Here is a 22,929-nt window from a genome sequence, read left to right on the forward strand (position 1 = left end):
ATAACTTTGCGAAGAAAATTCAAAATATTAAAAAAGGTTTCAATTTCCAAACGTATAGGGTATTAAAAGAGTATTTTAAGCTTACTGTTCCCATCGCCGACTCAACTATTCACGTTAAAAATAAAGGTGACTGGAAAACGATCGAATCTAGCGAATTTAAATGGAATCGCTTCAAATGCAGAATAGCACAAAGTGAACCCACCGATTACCACCAAGCACCAACAGACTGCAATTGCGCAATATTCTTGGTGAATTCGAAAATTTCGCTGATCTGTTTTTCTCTTGGCCATATAAAACCCGTCCAGTTTCAAAAAACTATAGTCTTAATTCTGTGAGCCATGTGTGGACAACGACTGCTGTTCTTGGTGGCCTTTGGCTGCCTTTTGGCCAACGCGTTTTCGCTTCCGGCGACCAGGAATGAGGAGTTCGACGAAGGTTTCCATCAGTCCGAGTTCGACTACGAGGAGAGGCACACAAGGGAGATTCCGGCGCAGGCCTATGCCCCACCGGTCGTTTACAATTCCCAGTCCAGCTACTCGCCGGCGAAGGACCAAGGATATTCCGCTCCTGCTGCTCCGGCTTATTCACCTGCCGCGCCATCGTATTCAGCGCCTGCATCACCCAGCTATTCAGCGCCTGCATCCTCCAGCTACTCAGCGCCTGCTGCCCCATCGTATTCAGCACCAGCAGCACCCAGCTACTCAGCACCTGCATCCTCCAAATACTCAGCGCCTGCAGCTCCCAGCTACTCAGCACCTGCATCCTCCAGCTATTCAGCGCCTGCTGCCCCATCGTATTCAGCACCAGCAGCACCCAGCTACTCAGCACCTGCATCCTCCAGCTACTCAGCACCTGCAGCCCCGTCGTATTCAGCACCAGCAGCACCCAGCTACTCAGCACCAGCAGCCCCGTCATATTCAGCACCTGCATCCTCCAGCTATTCAGCGCCTGCTGCTCCATCGTATTCAGCACCAGCAGCACCCAGCTACTCAGCACCTGCAGCCCCGTCATATTCAGCACCTGCATCCTCCAGCTATTCAGCGCCTGCTGCTCCATCGTATTCAGCACCAGCAGCTCCCAGCTACTCAGCACCTGCATCCTCCAGCTACTCAGCACCTGCAGCCCCGTCGTATTCAGCACCTGCATCCTCCAGCTATTCAGCGCCTGCTGCTCCATCGTATTCAGCACCAGCTGCACCCAGCTACTCAGCGCCCGCTGCCCCATCGTATTCAGCGCAAAAGGCGTCGTCGTACTCGGCTCCTGTCGCCCCAAGCTACTCTGCTCCGGCTGCTCCAGCTTCGTCGTATTCAGCACCGGCTGGTCCTTCATATTCGGCTCCTGCTGCACCTTCTTACTCAGCACCCGCCTCAAGCTATTCAGCGCCCAAGGCTCCATCTTATTCAGCTCCAGCCGCTCCATCATACTCCGCACCTGCAGCTCCCTCATATTCGGCTTCTGCTTCTCCTTCATATTCATCATCTGCATCGTCATCCTATTCAGCTCCTGCGGCTCCATCTTATTCAGCTCCGGCCGCTCCATCTTATTCAGCTCCTGCATCTTCATCTTATTCGGCACCCGCCGCTCCATCGTATTCGGCACCTGCATCATCTGGATATTCAGCAGCACGCGCGTATTCAGCGGGTTCTGCAGCACCAGCTTCTGGCTATTCAGCGCCAAAGGCTTCTTCCGGATACTCAGCACCAAAGGCATCCTCCGGTTACTCAGCGCCTGCATCGTCCGGAGCAGCTGCTGCTCCATCGTACTCAGCTCCAGCGTCCTCGTCTGCATCTTCCGGTTATTCAGCGCCAGCCTCGAAGTCATCGGGTTACGCTCGCTTCGAAATGGATCATCAGAGCCTTGGTATGGCGAGGACCGCAGGCGACTACGGATCAGCGGCTCCATCGCCAGCTTATGGTGGAGCCTCCCTCCCCTCACCGCCGTGTCCCAAGAACTATGTGTTCAGCTGCTCGAGCGTTTTCACTCCAGCTCCGTGCAGTCAGGGATATGGTTACTGAATGCCAACAGAAAGCTCCTGGCCAAAGCGACTTGAAAACGAGTTTAATAAAATGCAAAAAGGAAATTATTATGTCTAATACGACGTGTGTGTACTTATTAATCCCGAACATCAAGACCACAGAAATATGTCGACCCATGCATTGAGATTTTCCAGCTTTTAATCTCGACAAAAAGCTTTAGGGTAGAAAAATGTTGAAGTTTCAAAACGCTATTTATGATATTAGATCCCAGTTTTATACATATGTGAAGTGAAATAGAGAAACGAATCGGCAATGCTTTTCTTAGAATTTATTTGCAAATTGTTCACTTATGACCATCGCTAATGAATTATCACACTAAAAGCAACTCATAATAAATACGTACATCTAGGCTCTGTATAATTAGATCATATTTCAATTTGTCAATCAATACAATTTTATTTGTCCTCACATTGTGAGTGGTAATTTCTCTGTTGCGGTCTATATATTCCATTAAAAAGCACTTATGTATCCTTAACTCCTCTACATGTATGTATATACTAAATATGTATATATATACAATACAATATATATGTATATATATATATATATATATATATATATAATCTCTATGAAGTTAAATCATTTGGAACATTGAAATTAAGAACGAAAGTGGAAAGCGGTGTTTTCCAACTTTGCGACTACGATCCATTGATCATTGAAATCAAGTTTATATAGTTGTATATATGTATGTGTATGTGCTAGAGAGACTGGTCCATAGAGTAAGAGGTATTATTCAGTTGGCAAATCATAAGTGGCCCACTTGGTGTACCCCAATTCTGTACCCGTTCCCCCAATTCCTCTCCCGCCTAATTGGTATATGGGGCAAAAAATCATAGGCAAAATCAAGTTATAAATGCAGGCCAAGGGATGAAAGTGTGAAATGAAACCATTTAAGGCCTGAAAACATGGATATGTTTTGATCCAGAATGCAGGAAGTCAGCGCGCATTCGCCACATAAATCCATCCAACCCATCTAGCCTGCTAATGCGATTCCGACCCACTGGAAGCCGCAAGTCATTTAGCCAAGGCCAGAAATCAAGAGTCGTTGAACGGGTACGGCATTGGCCAAAAACTGAAATCCCCATGCCCGAAAGCTAAAGCTAAAGCCAAAGCCGAAACCAAAGACCCATCTAAAAGCCGGAGAGCGTCGGTCCAATAATTTGGCATTCAAAGCGAAAACACAACACACAACACACAGCCAGCGCGGAATGCAGTCAACGGAACAATTTCGAGTGTTGATCGCGGCGTTGTGCTTTCAATAAATTTGACCCCCAAAATGTGTATATAAACAAAACAAAGCCAGCAGCTAGCTCGACCCTGGCTAGGTCAACCACAGCCAAATTTCCAACGCTCAAAGCTGCGATGATGATCTCAGAAAGACGCCACGCAGCGAATTGGGCAATAATCGCTGCTATCAATGTGAGGCATCGGAACAAAGCCCTTTGGCCATAACTATTGCTATTCGAGCCAAGGGGAATGATCATTACTGATAGCAGTGATAACACAAACCATAAGCAGAACATATGTACATAATATACAAACCAAAATTGCAGTTTACAAAATCAACCATCAACGAAATCGAAAGGAACGAAATAAAAACATGACGTTTTTGGACTTTTTTTGTATAATTTATTTTGCCTTTGTTGCATAGCTTTGAATGTTCGATAGTTCGCCTGCGGCACGATCAATATGGGATCGGGCAGATCACTATGTGTATGTATAATGTATATTGGTATATTGGTTCGTCTACGTAGTCTGTATATGTAGGAATATTAACTATAATGGAAAATACATACGGATAAAGTTCACTAAACGTGTACGGTCATAGGCTAAGTAATTCTTCTAGTAAAACGCACGATAATTACATAAACATATCAAAAACATAAAAATAATCATATCATAAAAACTTAAGCATTAACAAAAGTCGAGGGGGGAATTTGGGTAAATGGGGAAAGGCAATCGATGAAGGACCTGCTGCTCTCTAGATTCTTTGAGTCTTGAGTCTTTGACTTGTCGCCCTCTGTGCATCCCGCTTACAAAAAGGTATCCGCCGTATCCGTATCTGTATCTTGTATCTTTCTATCTTCGCTGCCCATGGCTATCTCCATTGGGGGAACGGAACGGAACAGATTGGTTGGTTTGTGGTCTGGTTTCTTCTGGGCCAAAGACGCGAACGCGAACGAAAACAAAAGCGAGGGACGAGGAGCGAGGAACGTGAAACGAAAACGAAATCGAAAGCTTAGGCGAGGCGAGGCGACTTATAGAAAATGCAAAAAAAAAATATATGTTATATCTATATATATATATATAAAATCAATGAAAGCCAAGCGAGCGCAAGTCGAGGGATCCTCTCTTTCGCTTCTCTCTCGCGGAAAGAAAGTACAGCACGCGCTTTTCATCTACTCGATTAGTTTCTCTTCTTTTCATTTCTTTTCTTTTCTTTCCTTTTGTCTTACTAATACTAAATGTTCGTTTACACATAGATCATAATATTCATGATTTAATGCCTGGTATATATTTTGTAGTACTTTCTGTTTTGTTTTAAATGATAATTTTTTGTGGTTTCTTTTCTTTTTTTGTTTTAGCCAAAAACTTAAAATTCTATCACAGCCGTAATTTTTTTCGAAGAAAAAATTGTTGTTTTTTTGTGGTTTTTGCTTGTTTGCCTTAATTTGTTTACTATATATTACTACTAATTATTACTTTTATAATTTGTTAATTTGCCCGATTTGTGTTTAAATCTTTTTGAATGCACTTTTGTTTGTTTTTGTTTTTGAGGCTTGCTTTCAATATTTTAAAAAATTCTAATTGCACTTTTTTGTATAATATTTTGTGGTTGTTTTTTTTTTTTTGTTGTTTAATTGCTATTTTCATTTGCTTTCATGTCTCAGTTTTCTTATTAGAACATTGTCTTCATCCTTTTGTATTTGTGCACAGGCCAAAAAATGGGAACCAATTAAGCTTAATAAACAAAGTTTTTTTTTGGAATTTAATAAATGAAACCTTGCATGGTTTGTTTTTTAGAATTTGTTTTGGATCGCTTGGAGTGTTCTCTTTCGTTTGTTTTGTTTGTTTTTGACTAGGAGAACTTCGGAGGTTTTCTGTAAACTATATATAGGTATGTACGCACATTTCTCAAACGCAACATAGTTTTTGACATTTTCGTGAGTGAGATATTTAAAACATCCAATGGGGATAGTGTAGAAAGTACAAAAATTCAGTAGGGATAGCAATGTGGAATGTCACTGGCATATACATATAGTTTTTCGTTTAATTGGAAGTAGTGTTTTTAATTAAACGGACCTCTCTGCGAAACCGAAAGGGAAACCACAACTGAATTTTTGTTGATTTGTTACAACTATGGAGTTGTTTTTCCTTGCTTTAAATTTAACTTATAGATTGTTCTGGTTTTTGTTTGCTGTTCCTTCTGCTGTTTTGACTACAAATTCTTTGATTTTTGTTTTTGTTTTTTTTTTTTCTTTTTCTCATTTGCCTACCAACTATATTTTTGTGTATTTTTGTTTGTACAAATCGCGACTGCCATTAATGAGTAATACTGGCCAATCCGCCCGATCTTCTGCTCCTTTCTATATAATTAGCTTAGAGGTAAGGTTAGTACATGGGGGTCATAGCCTAAATGTTCGCTTAAAAACTGTATGCAAATGTCTTATATAAAATCTAAACTCTTTAATCTTTGTCTGCTGCTCGGTGATTCACTGGTACTTTCATGTCTCCAACGAGGTGACCACCAGATTGTGAAAAACGCTGGCCGACTCGCTCATCATTGCCGCCTGTCCGCAAGAATCGCTGCTTGCACCGCTCGGCGGCGTCGGCGTTCCCAACCTCAAGGCGTCCATGATCACCTCGAAATCCTTTTGGTTTTGGTTCATATCGAAATCGACCAGCTCCAGATGATGATGCAAATGGTGGTGGTGGTTGAGATGGTGATGGTCGTTCAGCTTCATCCGTTTGCCTCCGGACACTTCGACGCCAGCGCCTGCAGCTCCTCCGATGCCACCGATGCCACCAATGCCACCGATTCCTCCCACATTCACATTCATACCCATGCCCATACCCAAGCCGACCACATCCAGGGGACACTCCTCAATGGCGGAGATCAGGCGTTGAGGCGGTATGTAGAACTGGGATAGAGCCTCGCGCACCAATCGATCACTTTCGTCTTCGCTGCTGCTGTTGCTCCTCAATCTCTTCCTGCTGGCCGACAAGGCCGCCTTCTCCAGCTGCTCGGCTCCTTGGGTAATCTCTGGATCGATGAGCAGCATGGGTGCATTGATGGCGCTCAGTTCCCTGTCCAGTATCTCCAGATCGTTGACCAAGTTGCAGCTGGACAGGTGGCGTTTCCGGTTATTCACGCGTTCCGATGCCGAACCGGAAACGGAAAGGGGCGCCGAATTGGCCGCCTCGGGTGCGGAGGCACCAGCGGGCGTACCCAGCTGCTGATGCTCGTCGGGCGGCTGATTCTCCATGGAGCAAATACCACCGCGACCCGAAGACGATCCGTTTAAGGAGCCAAAGACATCGCCGTAGGTGGTTAAAGGCTTGCCGCCGTTGGCATTGATATTGCTATTGCTAGTGCTATTGCCGGCCGGCTTGGCATCGTCCATGTTCGGCTGGAAGAGATTCTCACGCGCCAGTTCGGTGGTTGTGCCGCTGTCGCTGGTTCTGCAAAAAGAGAGAGAAAGTGTTGGGGAAAGTTAGTCAACAGTGGGTGGCAGATGGTTATATAGGTGCAGGAACTGCAACCATGACTCAACTGTTCGATAATCAAGACACACAGAACCCGTAATAAACATCTCTGATATAATTTTACTCATTTACTATAAACGTTACTATCGCTGTTGAGAGCAAGCTAACCCAAATCCCATCCCGCTACCTGGTTTTATCCCATCTATCCACGCAGCAGAAACCCACGGCACACAGAGCTGTGTCAAATCAGTTAATGTTGTAATCTCGCCATAAACATTTCAACGCCCCTCGATAATATAACCACCCCATCCCAGTTTATCCGAAGCTCAGCTCAGCCCTGACATCCAAGCGATTTTCCCGGGGTGGGTGGCTGGTTGGGTGGGTGTATTTACGGGAGGATTTGCGCAGGAGGGCGCATGGGAGGTGGGGGGGTTGGGGTACGTTTTTAATTAACTGGGCCAACAACTGTGGCACCGGGCCCCCTTTGCTTTTGGCTTTTCTTGGTGACCAGCAGGCGGCAGCGAAGTAATTTCAGTACATTTCAGTAAATTTCCGTAAACTTCGGTAGATTTCTCTTTCAATAAAGTCACTGTGTATGGGGCAGGCAGCGTCTCCACCCCCCGGCCCCCGACCCCCGCCTCACCGCCTCACCGCTCAATATGGCAACCATTTGAAGTAAAATAAAGCGCAAAAAGAAAAGGCAGTCATAACGGAAGGGAAAAACACAAACTAATAACGGCACAGGTTGAAAAACAGACGTATGGCTTTGGCTTCTGGCTTTCTCATTTTGGGCACTGCATGCAATTCTTTTTAATGTGAATCTCAATCTCAAACTGAATCGGAATCTCAAACTGAATCCGAATCTGAATCTCAATCTGAATCGGAATCTGAATCCGAATCGGAATCTAACAAATTAGAGCAAACAGGTAAGATGGAATCCCTGATTAACCACCTAATTTGTGTTGGGGAACAGGGAGGGGGGCTTTAAAATGGGCAAGTGGTGGGTGGTTTTGTATGGCAGGCACAGCGCATTGAAATGCGCAGCTGAGCATGTCAATGTTGACTATTAAAGCGACGCAACAAAAGCAATATAAACTGACAAGAATGCCAAAAGCGGCAATACCAAGGGGCAGGCCCAAAGAGAAAAAAGCCAAATACAAGGGTCTGAGGGGGGAGGCGGAAAATAAAAAAAGCGAAAGTATGGAGGAATCTGTACAAAAACAAAACGAAACGAAACGATACGAAACAAAACCCAAACGAAGAAGCAACAAAAAATCGCTCAACTTATAGAAACCAAAAAACCAGAAAGCGTACAACACAAAGGGGCCAAAAGAGGGGCTTTTTTGGGGGCAGGGGCACAAAGTGTGTTAGTTTCGTTGTTGCTGCTGCTGTTGCTTTTAATGCACGCGCAACCGTTAACTTGAAATGATGGACGGCCGAAACAAAATGGGAGCAGCAAAAGCGGCAAAAGCAGCCAAAGCAGCAAAAGCAGCCAAGAGCGCACTGAGCAGTAGTTGCTGGCTTAAATGAGGTGCCAGCCAGAAGGCAGCGGAGAAGATGGCCAACAGCGAGTGGAGCGGCGGATTGCACAAGTGGCCCACAAAGCGGAGACAAAATCGAGTTAGAGAGGGCCCAGAAGTGGGGTTAATAAGCCGTAAATCGGGCGAGCTTAACTGGATTGACTTGCGAGAAAGCAATGCCGAGGAAATATGCAAAAGGAAAAAAACAAAAAAGGGCACCAACTCCATGCAAGTCTGCTGATTTACTATGTGTATGTAGCGATTCTAGTGATAGCTACCAATATGCCTCAGTGTCTCTGTTGCCAAGCGAAACGAAGGGCAAATGGTAACCATTTCACCATGCCAGTTCCGGTTTTAAATGGCCAAATCCGACAACGGCTTTTAAAGACGGCTTCGGGCGCCAGGCCAATGGCTATGAGCAGCAAGCTGTTTGCGGGCCATTTCCACTTACCAATTGGTAGAGAAGAACACACATATTTCAAACTTATAAAATGCCTTTTACAAGGAGCAGCAGAAGCGAGCAGCCAAAAGGCATGAGTATGCATCTTAAAATAACCACAAAGCAGTTAAAAACACGATGATGAGTAGTATGCTATCCTGCCGTAAAATCAGTGACTTGGTGCGCAGTTTATGGCTATTAATATACCCGATTAATCATACAGCATAAAGTGGGCGAAATAAGAGTTCATAGCAGCTGGGATCAGCTCGAGTTTTGTCATACTCCATATTCTCCGTGCAATTAGCACAAATCATCGCCTTCTTCTGATTACACACGCATATACAAAAATTCATGCGGCTGATAACTGAACAAAAAAAAAAGGCAAAAACTTTGGGTTTGGCGCTTCTAGTTTGCTTTCTTTGTCCTTCGTCTTATCTGCGTGTTCGTTTTGCGCACGTTTTCGGTGTTTTTTCTTCTTTTTTTTTGTCTGTCCGTTTCGCGTTAACCACCCCCACCACCCTACCCCCAGAGCTCCCCTTCCATGCCACGTTCCACATTAAATATGTGGCGACTTCCTCGCTGAATTCAAGCCGAAATTGGGGCACACTTATTACGCGTTAATCTCCTGCCTCTCGCCTCCTTCCCCCGCAAAAGTAAACTTGGTCAACCTTTGCTTTTGTTTGCCCACACTACACCACACCACCCCACCCAAACCCCATTTATTTTGGGGGGTTTTCCAGTTCAAGGCTCTTTAAGCAATGTGTTTTCCATGTGCTACTACTACCTACAGTGCGTAGGCCCATTCGTCGAATTCTGTTTTTGGGCCGAAAACAATTAAGTGCGACTGTGGAAAGTTGAACTACATGTTTAACTAAGTTTAACTATAGTTTTAAAGGTTCCTGCGACTTACACATGGCTGACCTGTATTTCATTTTTGATTAATCGAATTGAAATCTGGTCTCACGAGGGGGGAGAGGCGGCGAGGGGGAAAGGATTTCCCTGCTGCACTTGACAAGGGGAGCCGAAACGGTGAAAAGGGAAGGGAAAGCGAGAAAGAGAAATAGCGATGAAAGAGCGAAAGCGGCAAAGAAAGACGAAAACGTTGTCAAACGACAAGTGCACACAAAAGCAAAGGAAAAAAAAACGAAAAAAAAAGGGGAAAAATGGAAAAAGGGGAGCAACAGCACGGGGGGCTTCGCGTGGAAAAGTCGGGGGTGAAAGGGCGGTGCAAAAGGGGCGCCAAGTCGCGAATGTAGGACGCTGTTGGGGGTCATTGAGCGCGCTTTTGACTTGGTCCGTGTTTGCACAGGGGGCGGGGGGAAGGGAGGTATCGGAAGGACGAAGGAGGAAGGAGGGTGGGACTACAAACGAGCCGGAAGAGAGAGGGACCTCTGAAGAGGGGCGTGGCAAAGCCACATGGGGCGATGGCAGTTTCGTGTCAAAGACAACTTCATTTCGCAGTCTTCTTTTCATTTGAAAAGGAACAAAAAAAGAAAAAACACAAAACCTCCATGCACAATTATGTGGGCTTGTAGTTTAAATATCCAGAAAAAATTCCAATAAATGACCAATAAGCTTTTCAATTCGTTGAAGCGATTACATTCACAAATGCCCATGCATCAGATGAAAATATAAAAGACCAACATTTATGCACAAAAGAAAAGACAGCAAAAGCAGAGCACCTCAGTTAACTTGGGCTCAGTTCGGTTCGGTTCGGTTCGATACGCTTCGTTTAGGTTTGAAAATTCCATTACAACATAATTAAAAAAAAAAATAATATATAAAAAACAGAAACCTTGGCACCTGAGCTGAATAAATCCCCAGCAACACCTCAACTTTATCACCATCCATCCGCACACGTCGTGTATCTGTATCTGTATCTGCTTATCAGTCCGCGCTTCTCTCTGATAACTTGATTGGCGCAAAAAATAGGGGGTATGCGCTGAAAAAGGGGAAAGGGGGCGAAAGGCGCGCGCGTGTCGCAAGGCTGGTGGGCGGGAACTGAAAAACAATTAAAAGTAATACTCGTAAACGAATACTCTCGACGGGTAGACAATAACAGCGGCGGGATAGCACTGAAAGCTACCGAAGCTAGTTGCTATTCACCCAATCTTTATCCCACCAGCTCGCTCAGCCAGTCATTGTTTTTGTATAATCGAATGGTTCTAAACATTTCGCACACAACAACAATGGTGATAAGAATAACAGAGACAAGACAAATATGCAAGCACAAAACGCTCGATAACAATCGGCGTAATCGATGTATGCAAAAATGCATAATGTGATGTGATTGTAGATTGTGGATACCAAAAGTATTCGAAGAATCATAAACCTACCTCATAAGTATTAATAAAATAGAACGGTTGGCTTTCAAAAGGTAGAGTTGGTGGTGCAATTCGCGTTACCAAATAGATGGTGAGATGAAAAAGAGAAAAAAAAAACGGCGGCACACGATTCCAAATCCAAAACGGAATCACAACAATAAAATAAAAAAAAAAAACACGAAAAGCCCAGGGGAAAGGAGACAAGATAGCAGCCCCAAACAGAAAGAAGCAAAAACAGAAAAAACTATAAAAACGTCGTCGCAGTCGCGAAATTATTACGACGACGCCACAAAATGGGGCGGCCTGAGTGGGTTACACAAAATGCTATGCACTGCTATGCGATGATGTCTGCTGTTCTGCGGGTGTATTAGTGATACGCCGATGTAGTGAGTGGCAGTGGCAGAGTGGCAGTGGCAGTGTGGCAGAGGAAGCAGCACTGGCGTGGAGCTACCAAAAGGAGGAGGGGGGTCGTCTTCCAAAGACAGATTGGCGAGGAGATTCCGTTCGGTAAGCGATTGAATAAGAGCGTTTCTTCGATACTTTGTACCTTGACTGGACCTAAAGCTAGATCTTCAGCTAGTATTCGTATTTGACTGGTAGTACCAGGTTTCGGATTTCGGTACTCTTGGGTACTTTTGAGTTTCGTTGGTATTTCTTAGCTGTTTACTAATATCTGTTTCCCTTTGTGGCTGCCTAGTTTTTAGTGCGATGCCGCCATGATTACATATATATTTATTCTTTTTTTTCTGCTGCTGTGCTGCGCTTTGGTATTTCATCCATAGTTGTTGCTGTCTGTCGTTAATGCTCTTGTAGTTTCTCTGGTGATTGTTGTAGTTATTGCCATTGTTGTTGTAGTCATTGTAGTTGTTGTAGTGAGCGGTGTTGCTTGTTGTCGAGAGTGTTTAAAATGCATAAAAAGAAGGCAGGCAAGGCGGCAGCAGCAGCAGCAGCAGCAATTTGTATGGATTTCATTTCAGCGAACGGATGCATAAGCAATGAGCAGCGTGGATATTGTGTAGATAAACTTCCCCAAACTACCGTCGTCCGCAACGCAACACCGCCTAAAACCCGTCGTATTCAGCTTCAGTTTGCCATAGGGCAAAAATTCAACTTTGAACCAAAACGTGTCTGTCCCTTCCTAGCACCACAAATATTTCATTTATACAGTATCCTAGTTGTCCTTAAGAATGCAAGTGCAATAACGTGCAAATCAATCGATGAGCAAATTTGATTACCGCACTGCAGAACGATAAGCGCATGCAAAAGCATGATCGACAATCAGCGATAACTTATCGTCCATCGCTATCTACGGCATATCCTCATCCCCCCCTCGCACTCTAAACACACATGTATGTCCAGTTTGTGTGTGTGTTTAATAGCACTTATAAACGACTGTGCTTATTTCAATTTCACCGTTTAACATATTTTTGTTCGTAATTAAATTATCGATTGCAGCTACAGGAAAGCAACAGAGTAATAATAAGCACATGAGCATAAAATACACCATACACACTGTATTCCATTCCATTCCATACCGTATTCCACATATTCAGTGTGCGTACGTGTTGGTTTTGTGCACAGGGGCGAAGAGAAAACATGTCAAACAAAGCACAAAGCACAAAGCAAGCACACAGCAAAAGCAAAAAAGCAAAAGCAAAAGCAATGAAAAAAACGGAAACGCGAGGCGCTGGCCAAAAGGAAAATCGGCGATGAATTAACTTTGCAAAGCGTGTAACGGTACGTTGAATTGTTTGTTTGTTTGTTTGTTTGTTTTCTCCTCTCTGATGAAAGAAAGAAAGCAAACGAGCGAGCGGGCCAAAAGAAGGAGAAATAAAGAAAGCAAGCCCGCCGATGATGGAGAGATAAATAGATTATCTATGACCGAGAGCAGGTGGGTTAAAATACAAAAATACACAGGCGTGGCGGCGCCACTTAACGGTCAAGGAAGTGTTCACATAGAGAACATATCCTTTTCTTAAAATTTTCAACTGTTTGCTTTTATAAAGGGATGATAAGTAATTTTTGTAAGCTTCATAATCGACTACAACATCTATTTAGGCCTATATGTATGTACCAACATAAAAAGAGAACTCATTTTCCAGCACTTCTTGCTTCTCAAATTAGCAACTGTTAAAAAAAAAAATGCACAACACAACATATGTTTCTTTAAAGTAAAAAATGCAGCTACATATACTTAAAAAATTAACAAAAATAATAAAAATAGGGTAAAAGACGCAGCGAACGTGTGGAAAAGGAAAGACGAAAATAATGACACACAGATACAAACATTTATGTGTTGGCAAAGTCTGAAGGTTTAGTGCACTGGATGTTGTTGCTTTAGCCGTTTTTTGTTGTTGCTGGTGTTGTTGGCATGTGCCCATAAAAACAACAACAATTGCTTTGGCTATCGTCGCCTCTTTGTTGTTGTTGCGGCTGCCTTTTTTTGTTTTTTTTTTTGTTGCAAGTGGAACGTGATTATTTCAACGAGCGCAACGTTTTCTTGTTTTGTTTTTGTTTTGTTTTTAGCGCACACCAACAGCAGATACAAAATTAAAAAAATATAAAAAAAAACGATTCAGAGACAGACCAGCAGTTGTCTGTTTGTATATATATGTAAAAATTCCTATTTGCTGGCTTTGATTTCTTTCTTTATTCCTTTTTTCCCTGCTGTTTTTCTTGTTTTTTTTTTTTAACGATGCGTGTGTGCATTTGTGTTCCTGTATTTAATTTTTTTTTTTTTTTTTTTTTTGTGTTTTGATTGATTAAGTGGAATGTGTTTGCTGTTATCTTCTGGCGTTTCAATTGGTTATTGGTTGCATATTTAACATATCAATTGGATTTTAATTTCGGTGTCTGGCACAAACCGTAGATTCATTGATTATTTCCGTTTATTATTTAGTAATATATTTAACATTTTTCGCTCATTATGCGAAATGTTAAGATCTTTCGGTTAGTTAATTAGTTTCGGTTCATTTGGTGTATTTTGCACATTTTTTGTTTTTTAAGTTGCAGCCAAAGTGTCTTTGTATCTTTTCCAAAGTATCTTTAGATTCACCGATAATTGCCATTAGAGGGCTAAGTAGCCCAACAGCCCTATGCCCACTTGGTTTTTCGATTTATCTGGGACCTTTTTTATATTTTCCTAATTACTGGCCCAAACTACTTTTTCCATTGTTTTCGTTGGGCTTCTCCTCCACTGTTTTTAGTTTCGTTTTCGTGTCGCGTTTTTATGTCTCTGAGTATCTGCGTTTAGCTATGCTACGCTTTTGCTTTGCTTTTTCTGTGCTTTGCTTTGGTTTGGTTTGGTTTGCTTTGCTTTTTCTGCGCTTTGCTTTGCATTGCTTTGGTGGCTCGCTGCTCGTTTTGCGCTGCGATTTTGCTTCTCGCTTTGGGTTTTCTTTGGTTTTTGGCCTGAGCTTGGCCTGAATGTTGTTGGCTATGAAATATGCCGCTTTCCTTGTGTTTGTATCCGTAGTATCTGTATGAACGTTTGCATGTATATCCCCCCTACATTGTATCTTCACAAGTATATTCGTATCTGTCGGATTGTTGCTGCAACATTGCAGTATCATCGGCATTGAGCATTGACCAGTGGAAAGGGGCAGACGGATGGTCGGGGGGCAGGCGGGCAGACGGACAGACAGTCCTTATGGAAGCCATAGAAAATGCTGTTTAGTATTTGTATTTGGGCCTGAATAATTGCATCATCGTTGGCACTGCAAAACTGACACTTTGTGCTAGTTGGGTGCAGAGATACAAATTGTAGCAAATTACGTTTGAGCTGGTGAAGTAATAATCATTATCAAATCGAAATGCAGCCATAAAATCGGAAAATCAGCAATCATTCAACATTGCTGCCGATTAGGTGTTCAAAACCCCTTGCTACCCCCCACCTACCCCTTCCCCATTCCACTCACTGGTCGGTTACGGGTGCATCGCACACATACGTGTATGTATGTATGTATGTACGTACATCTCAACACCTTGCATTATCGCATTTGCTTACTGTTCAGTTTTCAGTATTCAGTATTCAGCTTTCAGTTTTAACTACCGCAAATGCCACGCAACTGGGAAAAGAGCAAAGTCGCCCACTCTCAACTCTTAACCTTTAAAACCCAGGCAACCGCACATCTGTGTATAGCCAAAGCTGTAGCTGTAGCCGTAGCCGTAGCTTTAGCAGTGGCTATATATAAATTTATATATAGATATATATGCATGTGCGAGCACAATACGCACCACGCACTTTAAAAGGGCAAAAACAAATCAAGCATCCGCAGCGTGGGCGTCGCCCCCAAGTTCACAGTTCACATGACATACACATCATCATTGCCAAGCTCGTCGTGATTATGATGATGATGATGAGTGTAACCTGCACTGGAGGTTGAAATAATATTGCGAGACACACTCCACCCACTCGCATAATGAGTTAATTTATTTGGCAAAATTTACATACTGTATCAGGTAGGTATCAGCTATCAAAGGGTTTTTCAACTGTTGTGTGTTGTTGGCCGTTTAGGTCGACCTTTGGGTTCGGTTGCTCGTTCAGTCAATCCGAATACGAATACAAAAATGATTACGAATCTGAATCTAAATGTGAATATGGGACCGTAAAGGAAACAAACGCCACACAAATGCCACAAAATTGCGTAGTCTCTTAATTGAGTTGACTTGAGGGCATAATTGCTGAATTGCAAATCTATTTTACATGGGCGCTTAACTACTCAACAATGCCTCGGGAATTTTCAATTCTCTACCAAATAATTCCTGGCCAAATGTGTGGAAATGTAAATGAAATTGGCTCAAGCGGTTTGAGCGCTGAAAAGGGCATCTACATGTACATCTGTACTATATTCATATTTCAAAAGCCGGACATCGTAACTCGCTGGGTTTTCTGTTCGCAACTTTGAGTAACTGCACTTAAAAATAGAAACTGCTAGTTGCTGAGTAAGTCGCTTGAAATGTAAGAATAACATTAGAAATATGTTTGATAGACAAACAAGACAAAATCACATTTCAATCATAGTATTGATTTTCTAACAAACTACTAACTACTATCTCACAAATCGCTATCTATCTTCCCACCATGTAAGAGATCACTGGCGATTGCACTACTTATGCAAGAGTTAAGCAACTAGATCGTTGGACTAGATCGTCTAATAGCACTAGATTTTTAATTAATGTCACTGGCTTATACCCAATAAAATCCATACTAAAGCATTTTATACTGATATATATTCACAGAGCACTGCTAATCACACGAGGTTACGATTTGGGGTTATGTTCTCTTTGAGTCAGGTGACGGTTCTGGAGCACTATGTGGCACTAGTGGTTCTCACCTGGGCAGATTCTGGAGGTAGCGCATCTGCTTCTCGCGCCGCAGCTCGTCGGTGAGGCGGCAGTAGGTGTTGTTGATGCAGACACTGCGTCGCAGATTCGCCTCCGAGTCCTTAATCCTCTCCAGCTTGTGGGCGCAGAGCTGGAGGATCCGCTTGCGCTCCTCGCGCTGTCGCAGCTTTGGGGAGATCATGGGCACCCGGGAACGGTGATGGTGATAGCCGATGGGCGGGGAGCAGCGGGGTGGTCCAAACATGTCCGAGTCTTCGTCGCTGCTGCTGCTGTTGCAGTTGTTATTATTATTATTGATACTGGTGATGCTGCTGTGATTGTGGTTGTTGTTGTTGCCGCTGCCGCCGTCGTTTGCAGATGCGTGTGTGTTTGTGGGCAAGGTCATTGTGCGTTTTTCAAGCAAGCGTACTTTTATGTACTTGTATGTGACTCGTTCGCTCGTTGGTTGGTTGGTTTTTCTTTCCTTGAGAGAAAACAACTTAGCTGCCTTGATTTGCAATTTGGTTTTGATTCGGGTGATTTTCAATAAATTACTTGAAACAAGGAAGTCACACACACACACTCGGCTGGCACACGCACACCCGCTCTCTTTTTCGAGCTCTTTTTGCTCTCTTGCACTTGCTACTGGTGCTGCTGCTGCTTCTTCTTCTGTCTGACTTTACTTTTTCTTTTCTTTTAGCTGATTTGTTTTTTTTTTTCTTTTCTTTTGATGTTGTTGCCTTGCCTGAGATTTCACTTGGCCGTTTACCGTTAATCGAGCCTGCCGCTTTTTGTTGTTGTCTTTGAAGTTTGGCAAAATTCAAAATAATCCAGGACTTTTGAATTTTCGAGTTTTTTTTTTTTTTAAGAACTAACACTTGCTAACGCTATTTAGTCAAACACATTCAAAAAAAATTCAACAAAAACTGCCAAGTTTGTTTGTTTGGTTTTTAGGCACACAATTGACTCAAAATTGCTGAGGGGGGTGGGGCGGGGGCTTCACATTAATTGTTTCTATTTCTTAGTGGTCTCTAATTTTTCGGTGGCCGCCTGTTGAGGGTTAAAGGTGAGGGGTGAGGCGGCGGCGAGAGCGTGAAGAGAACTTGGTGCTTGGTCACCGTGGCTTACTGTTTCGGTTTCTGTTTCAACCGCACACGTCCGCACGGTTCTCGCGTTCGAAACGAAATAAAAAACGCAAACGCTGAATGAAAGACGTTCGCTCGCAGCCGATGCCGCAGTCGCGTCGCTGCTTCTGTCCGCGGCGGCAGAGCGCACAGATGTTTGCGTTCAAACGGAAGTGACTTAAGAGAGCGCCTAAGAGCGCGAGAGTGAGTGAGAGCGACTGGCCTACGTGCGTATTTATACATGCATACACACAGCTGAGGCAAATAAATAATATCACTGAGACGCTTAAATAAAAGTTGTTGGCTCAAAATGAACTGATCTACTTTATGTACATATGGAGGTGATCTGTATGATCTAGGTTAGTTTGAAATTATATTCATGTATTCACAGTCTTGACAAAATAATCCGGGGACATTCAGTTCCAACTATATACAATTCAAAATTACATTTTCCAAAAATTCCACGTGTGGGAAAACTTTTATTACATTTTCAGTGCTATTCTCTCCACCTCCACTGTACACAAATGTATGTGTATGTACATACATATATTTGTCGCAAAGATTTTTACTCATTTGTAACGGAAGCAAATCGCTGGTCAGTGGGTGGTGTGTTTGTGTTGGCGTGGGTGGTTGGGTGGTGATGAGCATAATCCGCATAGTTGTTGCTCCTGCCCCTTTATTATGTAAAAATAGTGACTTTGGATGGATTTGGATATGCAAAATACTTCCGAAGGCAATCACCTTCACTTGAGGCAACTAACTGCTAATTGAGAAATGCACACGGGTGACATGGCATCATTCGCATTCATTGAAGTTGCCAAATTAGTCGTGGGGGTAACCCCTTGAACTAATCGGCTTAACGGGTTTTACAAATTAATATATACACAAACATATGTAGGTATATACGTACATACATACATATGAATGTTGGTATGCTCATGCTTATAGCGTGGCTGCTATAGTCTGTTTTGCGAATCAGAATCCAAATAACATAGATTTTTAAATGTTGTCTTAAATATGCATGCATATGTACACGTGTATGTACATATGTGTGTTGATGATTACACTCTGTAAAAGGTATGTAAACTAGGTATGTATTTTGGTGTTTTGAAATGCAAGCCCAAATCAACCCCCTTCCCCGTTTCCCATTCGCCTCATCCCCTTCAACAAGTTCATCTCAATTTACAGTTTTAGCATGATCCAAAAAACAACAAAAGCAAGAAAGCGGGCACAAATAATCGTAACAACAACAATTGTGAGGTCAGTTTGGCACTCGTCAGCGTGTGTGATTATGTGCGCACTTATGTGTGCATGCATGTACATACATACATACATGCATGCAGGCATACATGCGGTTGTGTGCGAGCACAAAGAGACAATGCAAATTTGCACTCAAACAAAGAGAATGCGAGTGCGAGAGAAAGGGAAGAGTTCATGAGCGTGCGTTGTGGGCGGCAAAGGGGGTCGGGGTGGGGTACGGGCATGCTGAGTGGGGGGATCTTTGTTTATCATTTTTGTGTACTATTATTAAGGCGCCGCTGACAATGACGTCGGCTGCTCACAATGACGACATACACACATATATAGAGTTTGGCTGTGTTTGTGCAAAGTGTGTGTTTAGTCGCATGAAGTAAAGTTCTTGTTTTGATTTTGTTTATTCATAATTGAAATTCCCCACAAACAAAAGCTCCCATGACACCGATGATTCACATTTGCCAGAGGCTGCGGGGAAAAACATCATGAACTTTATCAGCTAATTGTGTCACAAGAGGACAAATAAGCCATAGAGATTTGCCTGTGCGCATTTCTTGGTAAAGTGCCATCAACTCGATCTCAGTAGTTTATTTTGTACAATGCCACCACAAATAAATATGTTAGTACATACACGCATATATACATATTGTATGTACATTTTGGCCAGTGCATTTTATAATTTACTCTTGAGTTTGAAGCAGCCGTACTTATGTATTTCATTTGACTTGCACCTATGTACATATGTATGTACTTTCGATATTACCAATTTTCAATGGTCTTACATTATTTCCTCTTCCCTGCGTATAATTTCTGTCGCTTGTGCTGCTTAAATGGACCGTTTTGATTTCTTTCGCGCCCCATTCCATTTTCGTGCCGCTCTCCATTTTGCCCGCTCATTCGCTGCATCGCTTCCATTTCCATTCGCATTGCCACACGCTTGAAGCGCTCTTTTGCATTTTCTTAAAGTCGTCCAGATAAGTTCGGAATTACGTAATTAAGCGGCAGCAGCGACACAACACCAACATGACCAACAAGCTAACAATTAAGTATTTATTGCTTTCAATTTGCTGCCCGATAACAAAAGAAGCCAAAAAACAATAAGGAAAAACAGAGAAACTGGAAAAAACAAGCAGAACAAAGTAAATAAAAACCGAAACGGACACAACACACACACACATGCACACCCCTACCTGCGTCGGGCAGCGCAGTCGACGTTGGCAGCGAAATCAGCGCGCCTCATTTTGATTCCGTTTGAATTTGAAGATGTTTTTAGTGTCCTTAGCACGCGCTTTTATTTCGCGTCCATCGCGTCAGTTGGTGGCAGGTAGGAATACCAAAAGGTAGCGGAAGAGAGTGACAACGAAATCGAAACTTTGCAATAAAATTGCATTTGGACGAGCAGCAGCGGCGCGCGGTAATTTAAATTATCAATAACATATTTCAATTCCCCATTCTTCTCCCTTATCCATTGTCCCTCCACCCCCCACCCTCTTCTAGTCATAGTCGCCGTCTCAACTCTTGATTGCTCTCTTTCTCTCTCTCTCTCTCTCTCTCGCTTTTCGATGGGTACGCTCTCTTTGCATCGGACACTTCACTTCAGCGGAGAGCACAGTGGGATAAATCGGCAACGCGGTTGATAACCCAATTGTTACATTATTGTGTTTTCAACATCAAGCCAACAAATGCTTTTGCGTTCAAGCCCTCCATGGAGCAACGCATCTCAACGGATTACTTTTGATGGCGGGGATTGTCGGGGATTATCCAACGTCTTAAAGGCGAAATCTTACAAATCGCAGTATTTACCTGGCGAGTGTGTTAATCCACAGGTAAGTCCACCCTAGGTCAATATCAAGGGTTTTTTAGATATTCTGAAGTTTGGTTGTACGCATGTATGTATTAGCTTCAGAGACTTGCCAATTGTTATTGTTCTGGCCCACTGTGCCGCGTGTGAATGAACGTATAAAAAGTGAGAGCGTCGCCTGCCCGACTCATAAACGAAAATCAATGACTCCCAATGCGCGTACCCTTCCCCCGCCCCACCCCCCGCACTCCCTGCAGAGGCCAACGCTTTTTGGGAGTGATAAATGCCGCCTCAGCGTCGTCAGCAGATTTCAGCCTGCGCATGTTTGTCGGCCCGCAAACACTCGCAAACACACACACACACGCTCCTCCCGTGATGTTTGTTGATTTGGCTGCATTCACGAAACGACTGTGCTTGGGGCAGTGGGCATTGTTAGACTTTTAGTCGTTTCAACTCTACTTTCAGTGGGTATCATCCGCAACCAGAAGGAAGAAGGCAAACATTGTACGTACACAAATACATACATATGTACATACATACGTAGTACGTAGTACGGATTACGTATTACGTACTACGTACGGACAGTTGCCATTTAGGCAAGTTGGCTGTTGTTCTTGCACTCGAACACATGTCTGTGTGGGCATTTATAATTTGGTCAGGCGAGCAACAAGAAAAGGGTAATGAAAGGAGCAAACGTGCGTGGAGCGAAAGGGGTGTGATATCACAATTATTTTCGATGACTCCGTTTAAAGTGGGAAAAGCAGAAAATGCTATAAACTATGTATTCAACTTAGCATAGAGTTACCGTTTTTCTAGGCATTTGCATTTCTCGCCGCTTCTTGTGCTCCTCCTCCTCCTCCTACTCTTCGCTTTGGCTTGGCGAGAGAGCTCCTCTTTGGTCTCTTTGTGTGTTTATGCTTTCAACATTGATACGTGCCACTTTTCGCATGCAGACTGGTGCGGAGCAGATGCGGGGAAGAAGGAAGTGCCAGATGATTGGGGACGGGGGCAACGTGTGGGGACAGCTGGGCGAGTTTGTAATTAATTGCGGCCTTGCCTCCCCTTCCCCATCCACCGGCCACATCACAGTCCACGTTCGCCAGGCTCCCTCACTCGCTCACCCAAACTCTCTCGCTGAGAAAGCAGCCGCCAACAGTTTGTTTTCTTTTCTCGCCGCTCTCTTCGGCACTTCCGACTCGTCGGTGGCGGGGTGGGGGCCGCCCGAGAGGGTGGGCCAGCGGCCTACTCTTTGTCTAGTCGCCAATCCCCTCGCACTCAACTCCACTCCATTCATGCCGCACTAAATGTACAGCAGACACTCGCTAAGCGGCAGCAGTGTTTCGTAATCCATTAAGATTTATTTTTTCCCTCATTCCTTTTCCAATTCTACACCATTCAGAAGTAAAACGGGCACCAACTCTCTCATCTGTGTGCACTGTTCGGTGTCCACTGTACCTGCCAGTAGCCCGAAAACGGACAGTGGCTGAGGCGTCAACGTCGGCAGAGCAGAGAAAGCGCGCTAGTTACAGTTACAGTTACGTTACAGAGGGCCAAAGACAATGCTAAGCTTGGTTAACGGTAATTACAGTGTGTGGGGGGTACAACCAAAGGGGGGCTAGTACAAGGGCGTAGTCAGGCAGAGGGATATTCGTTAATAGATCACTTATTTTAGTCAATAGATCAGTTAGATCGTTTGTAATATAATCGATCCTTTTCGATGGGGTAAAATTCTTGCTAATTTGTTGATAAATGTTAAGATGCCCCCTATGTTTCCAGTCCTCACTAAGCCCATGAAGAGCACCGTTAATTGAGTGGGATGATCCCCATTGAAAGCGCAGTACTCCAGCTAATTCCAATACCACTTTCAATATCCAATTGCTCGCCTTTGAAGCGACGGTAAGTGAAGAAGTGAAAAGGTAAGGGTAGGTACCGACCGAAAAGTGGAAATACCCGATGGGCCATTGGAATACGGGATATTGAACCCTAATCGTGAAGACCTCGTGTTTTCTTTGACTCATCAGCGATAATGCGCTCCTTTCGATATCTGTTGTATGATACATAAATTAAATATGTATGTAAATAACATGAAAACTTATAGAAACACTCTACACAACTATTTAGCAATTGGTTTCAATGACTGTGACTCATGGCTTTATCCATCTGCAATTGGGGACTAGGCTAAGAATTGCAATCGCAACCGCTTAGCACTGCAAGAAATATGTACATACAATGTATGTAACTCGGTTTCCTCGCAAGTTCTGGGCTCTCCTGCAATCGACCTTGTTTAGTTTTGGTGCTCGGTTCCCAAGACACTCTCCGTAAATTGTCTTTTAAATACCGCAGCTTGTTTGGAAACATGAACAACAGACCGCAATGTATTTCTTGTTGGTTATACATTC

General features: G+C 43.5%; 3 protein-coding genes across 3 annotated transcripts in view; 2 read left to right on the forward strand and 1 right to left on the reverse strand.

Annotated features, from left to right (window-relative positions):
* The first annotated feature begins 338 nt into the window (after positions 1 to 338).
* Positions 339 to 2,015, forward strand: LOC6555531 (DNA-directed RNA polymerase II subunit RPB1). Its single transcript, XM_026981882.1, has one exon. It carries the CDS (start codon positions 339 to 341, stop codon positions 2,013 to 2,015), a length of 1,677 nt encoding a protein of 558 aa, XP_026837683.1.
* A 2,587-nt stretch (positions 2,016 to 4,602) lies between these two features.
* LOC6555532 (ras guanine nucleotide exchange factor P) lies at positions 4,603 to 17,691 on the reverse strand. Its single transcript, XM_001982605.3, has 2 exons — positions 16,363 to 17,691; positions 4,603 to 6,719 (listed from the first exon to the last, which is right to left on the reverse strand). The coding sequence occupies exons 1-2, from the start codon at positions 16,755 to 16,757 to the stop codon at positions 5,762 to 5,764; spliced, it is 1,353 nt and encodes a 450-aa protein (XP_001982641.1). The 5' UTR covers positions 16,758 to 17,691; the 3' UTR covers positions 4,603 to 5,761.
* Positions 17,692 to 20,278: 2,587 nt separating this feature from the next.
* Positions 20,279 to 22,929, forward strand: part of LOC6555535 (T-cell activation inhibitor, mitochondrial) — a 28,379-nt gene continuing 25,728 nt past the window's right edge. Inside the window, exon 1 of the mRNA XM_026982560.1 lies at positions 20,279 to 20,555. Coding sequence (XP_026838361.1) covers positions 20,412 to 20,555 — 144 coding nt within the window. The 5' untranslated portion in view covers positions 20,279 to 20,411. The remainder of the gene's footprint in view (positions 20,556 to 22,929) is intronic.

This window comes from Drosophila erecta, unplaced genomic scaffold (assembly GCF_003286155.1).
Source record: "Drosophila erecta strain 14021-0224.00,06,07 unplaced genomic scaffold, DereRS2 tig00000126-arrow-pilon, whole genome shotgun sequence".
Classification (NCBI taxonomy): domain Eukaryota; kingdom Metazoa; phylum Arthropoda; class Insecta; order Diptera; family Drosophilidae; genus Drosophila; species Drosophila erecta.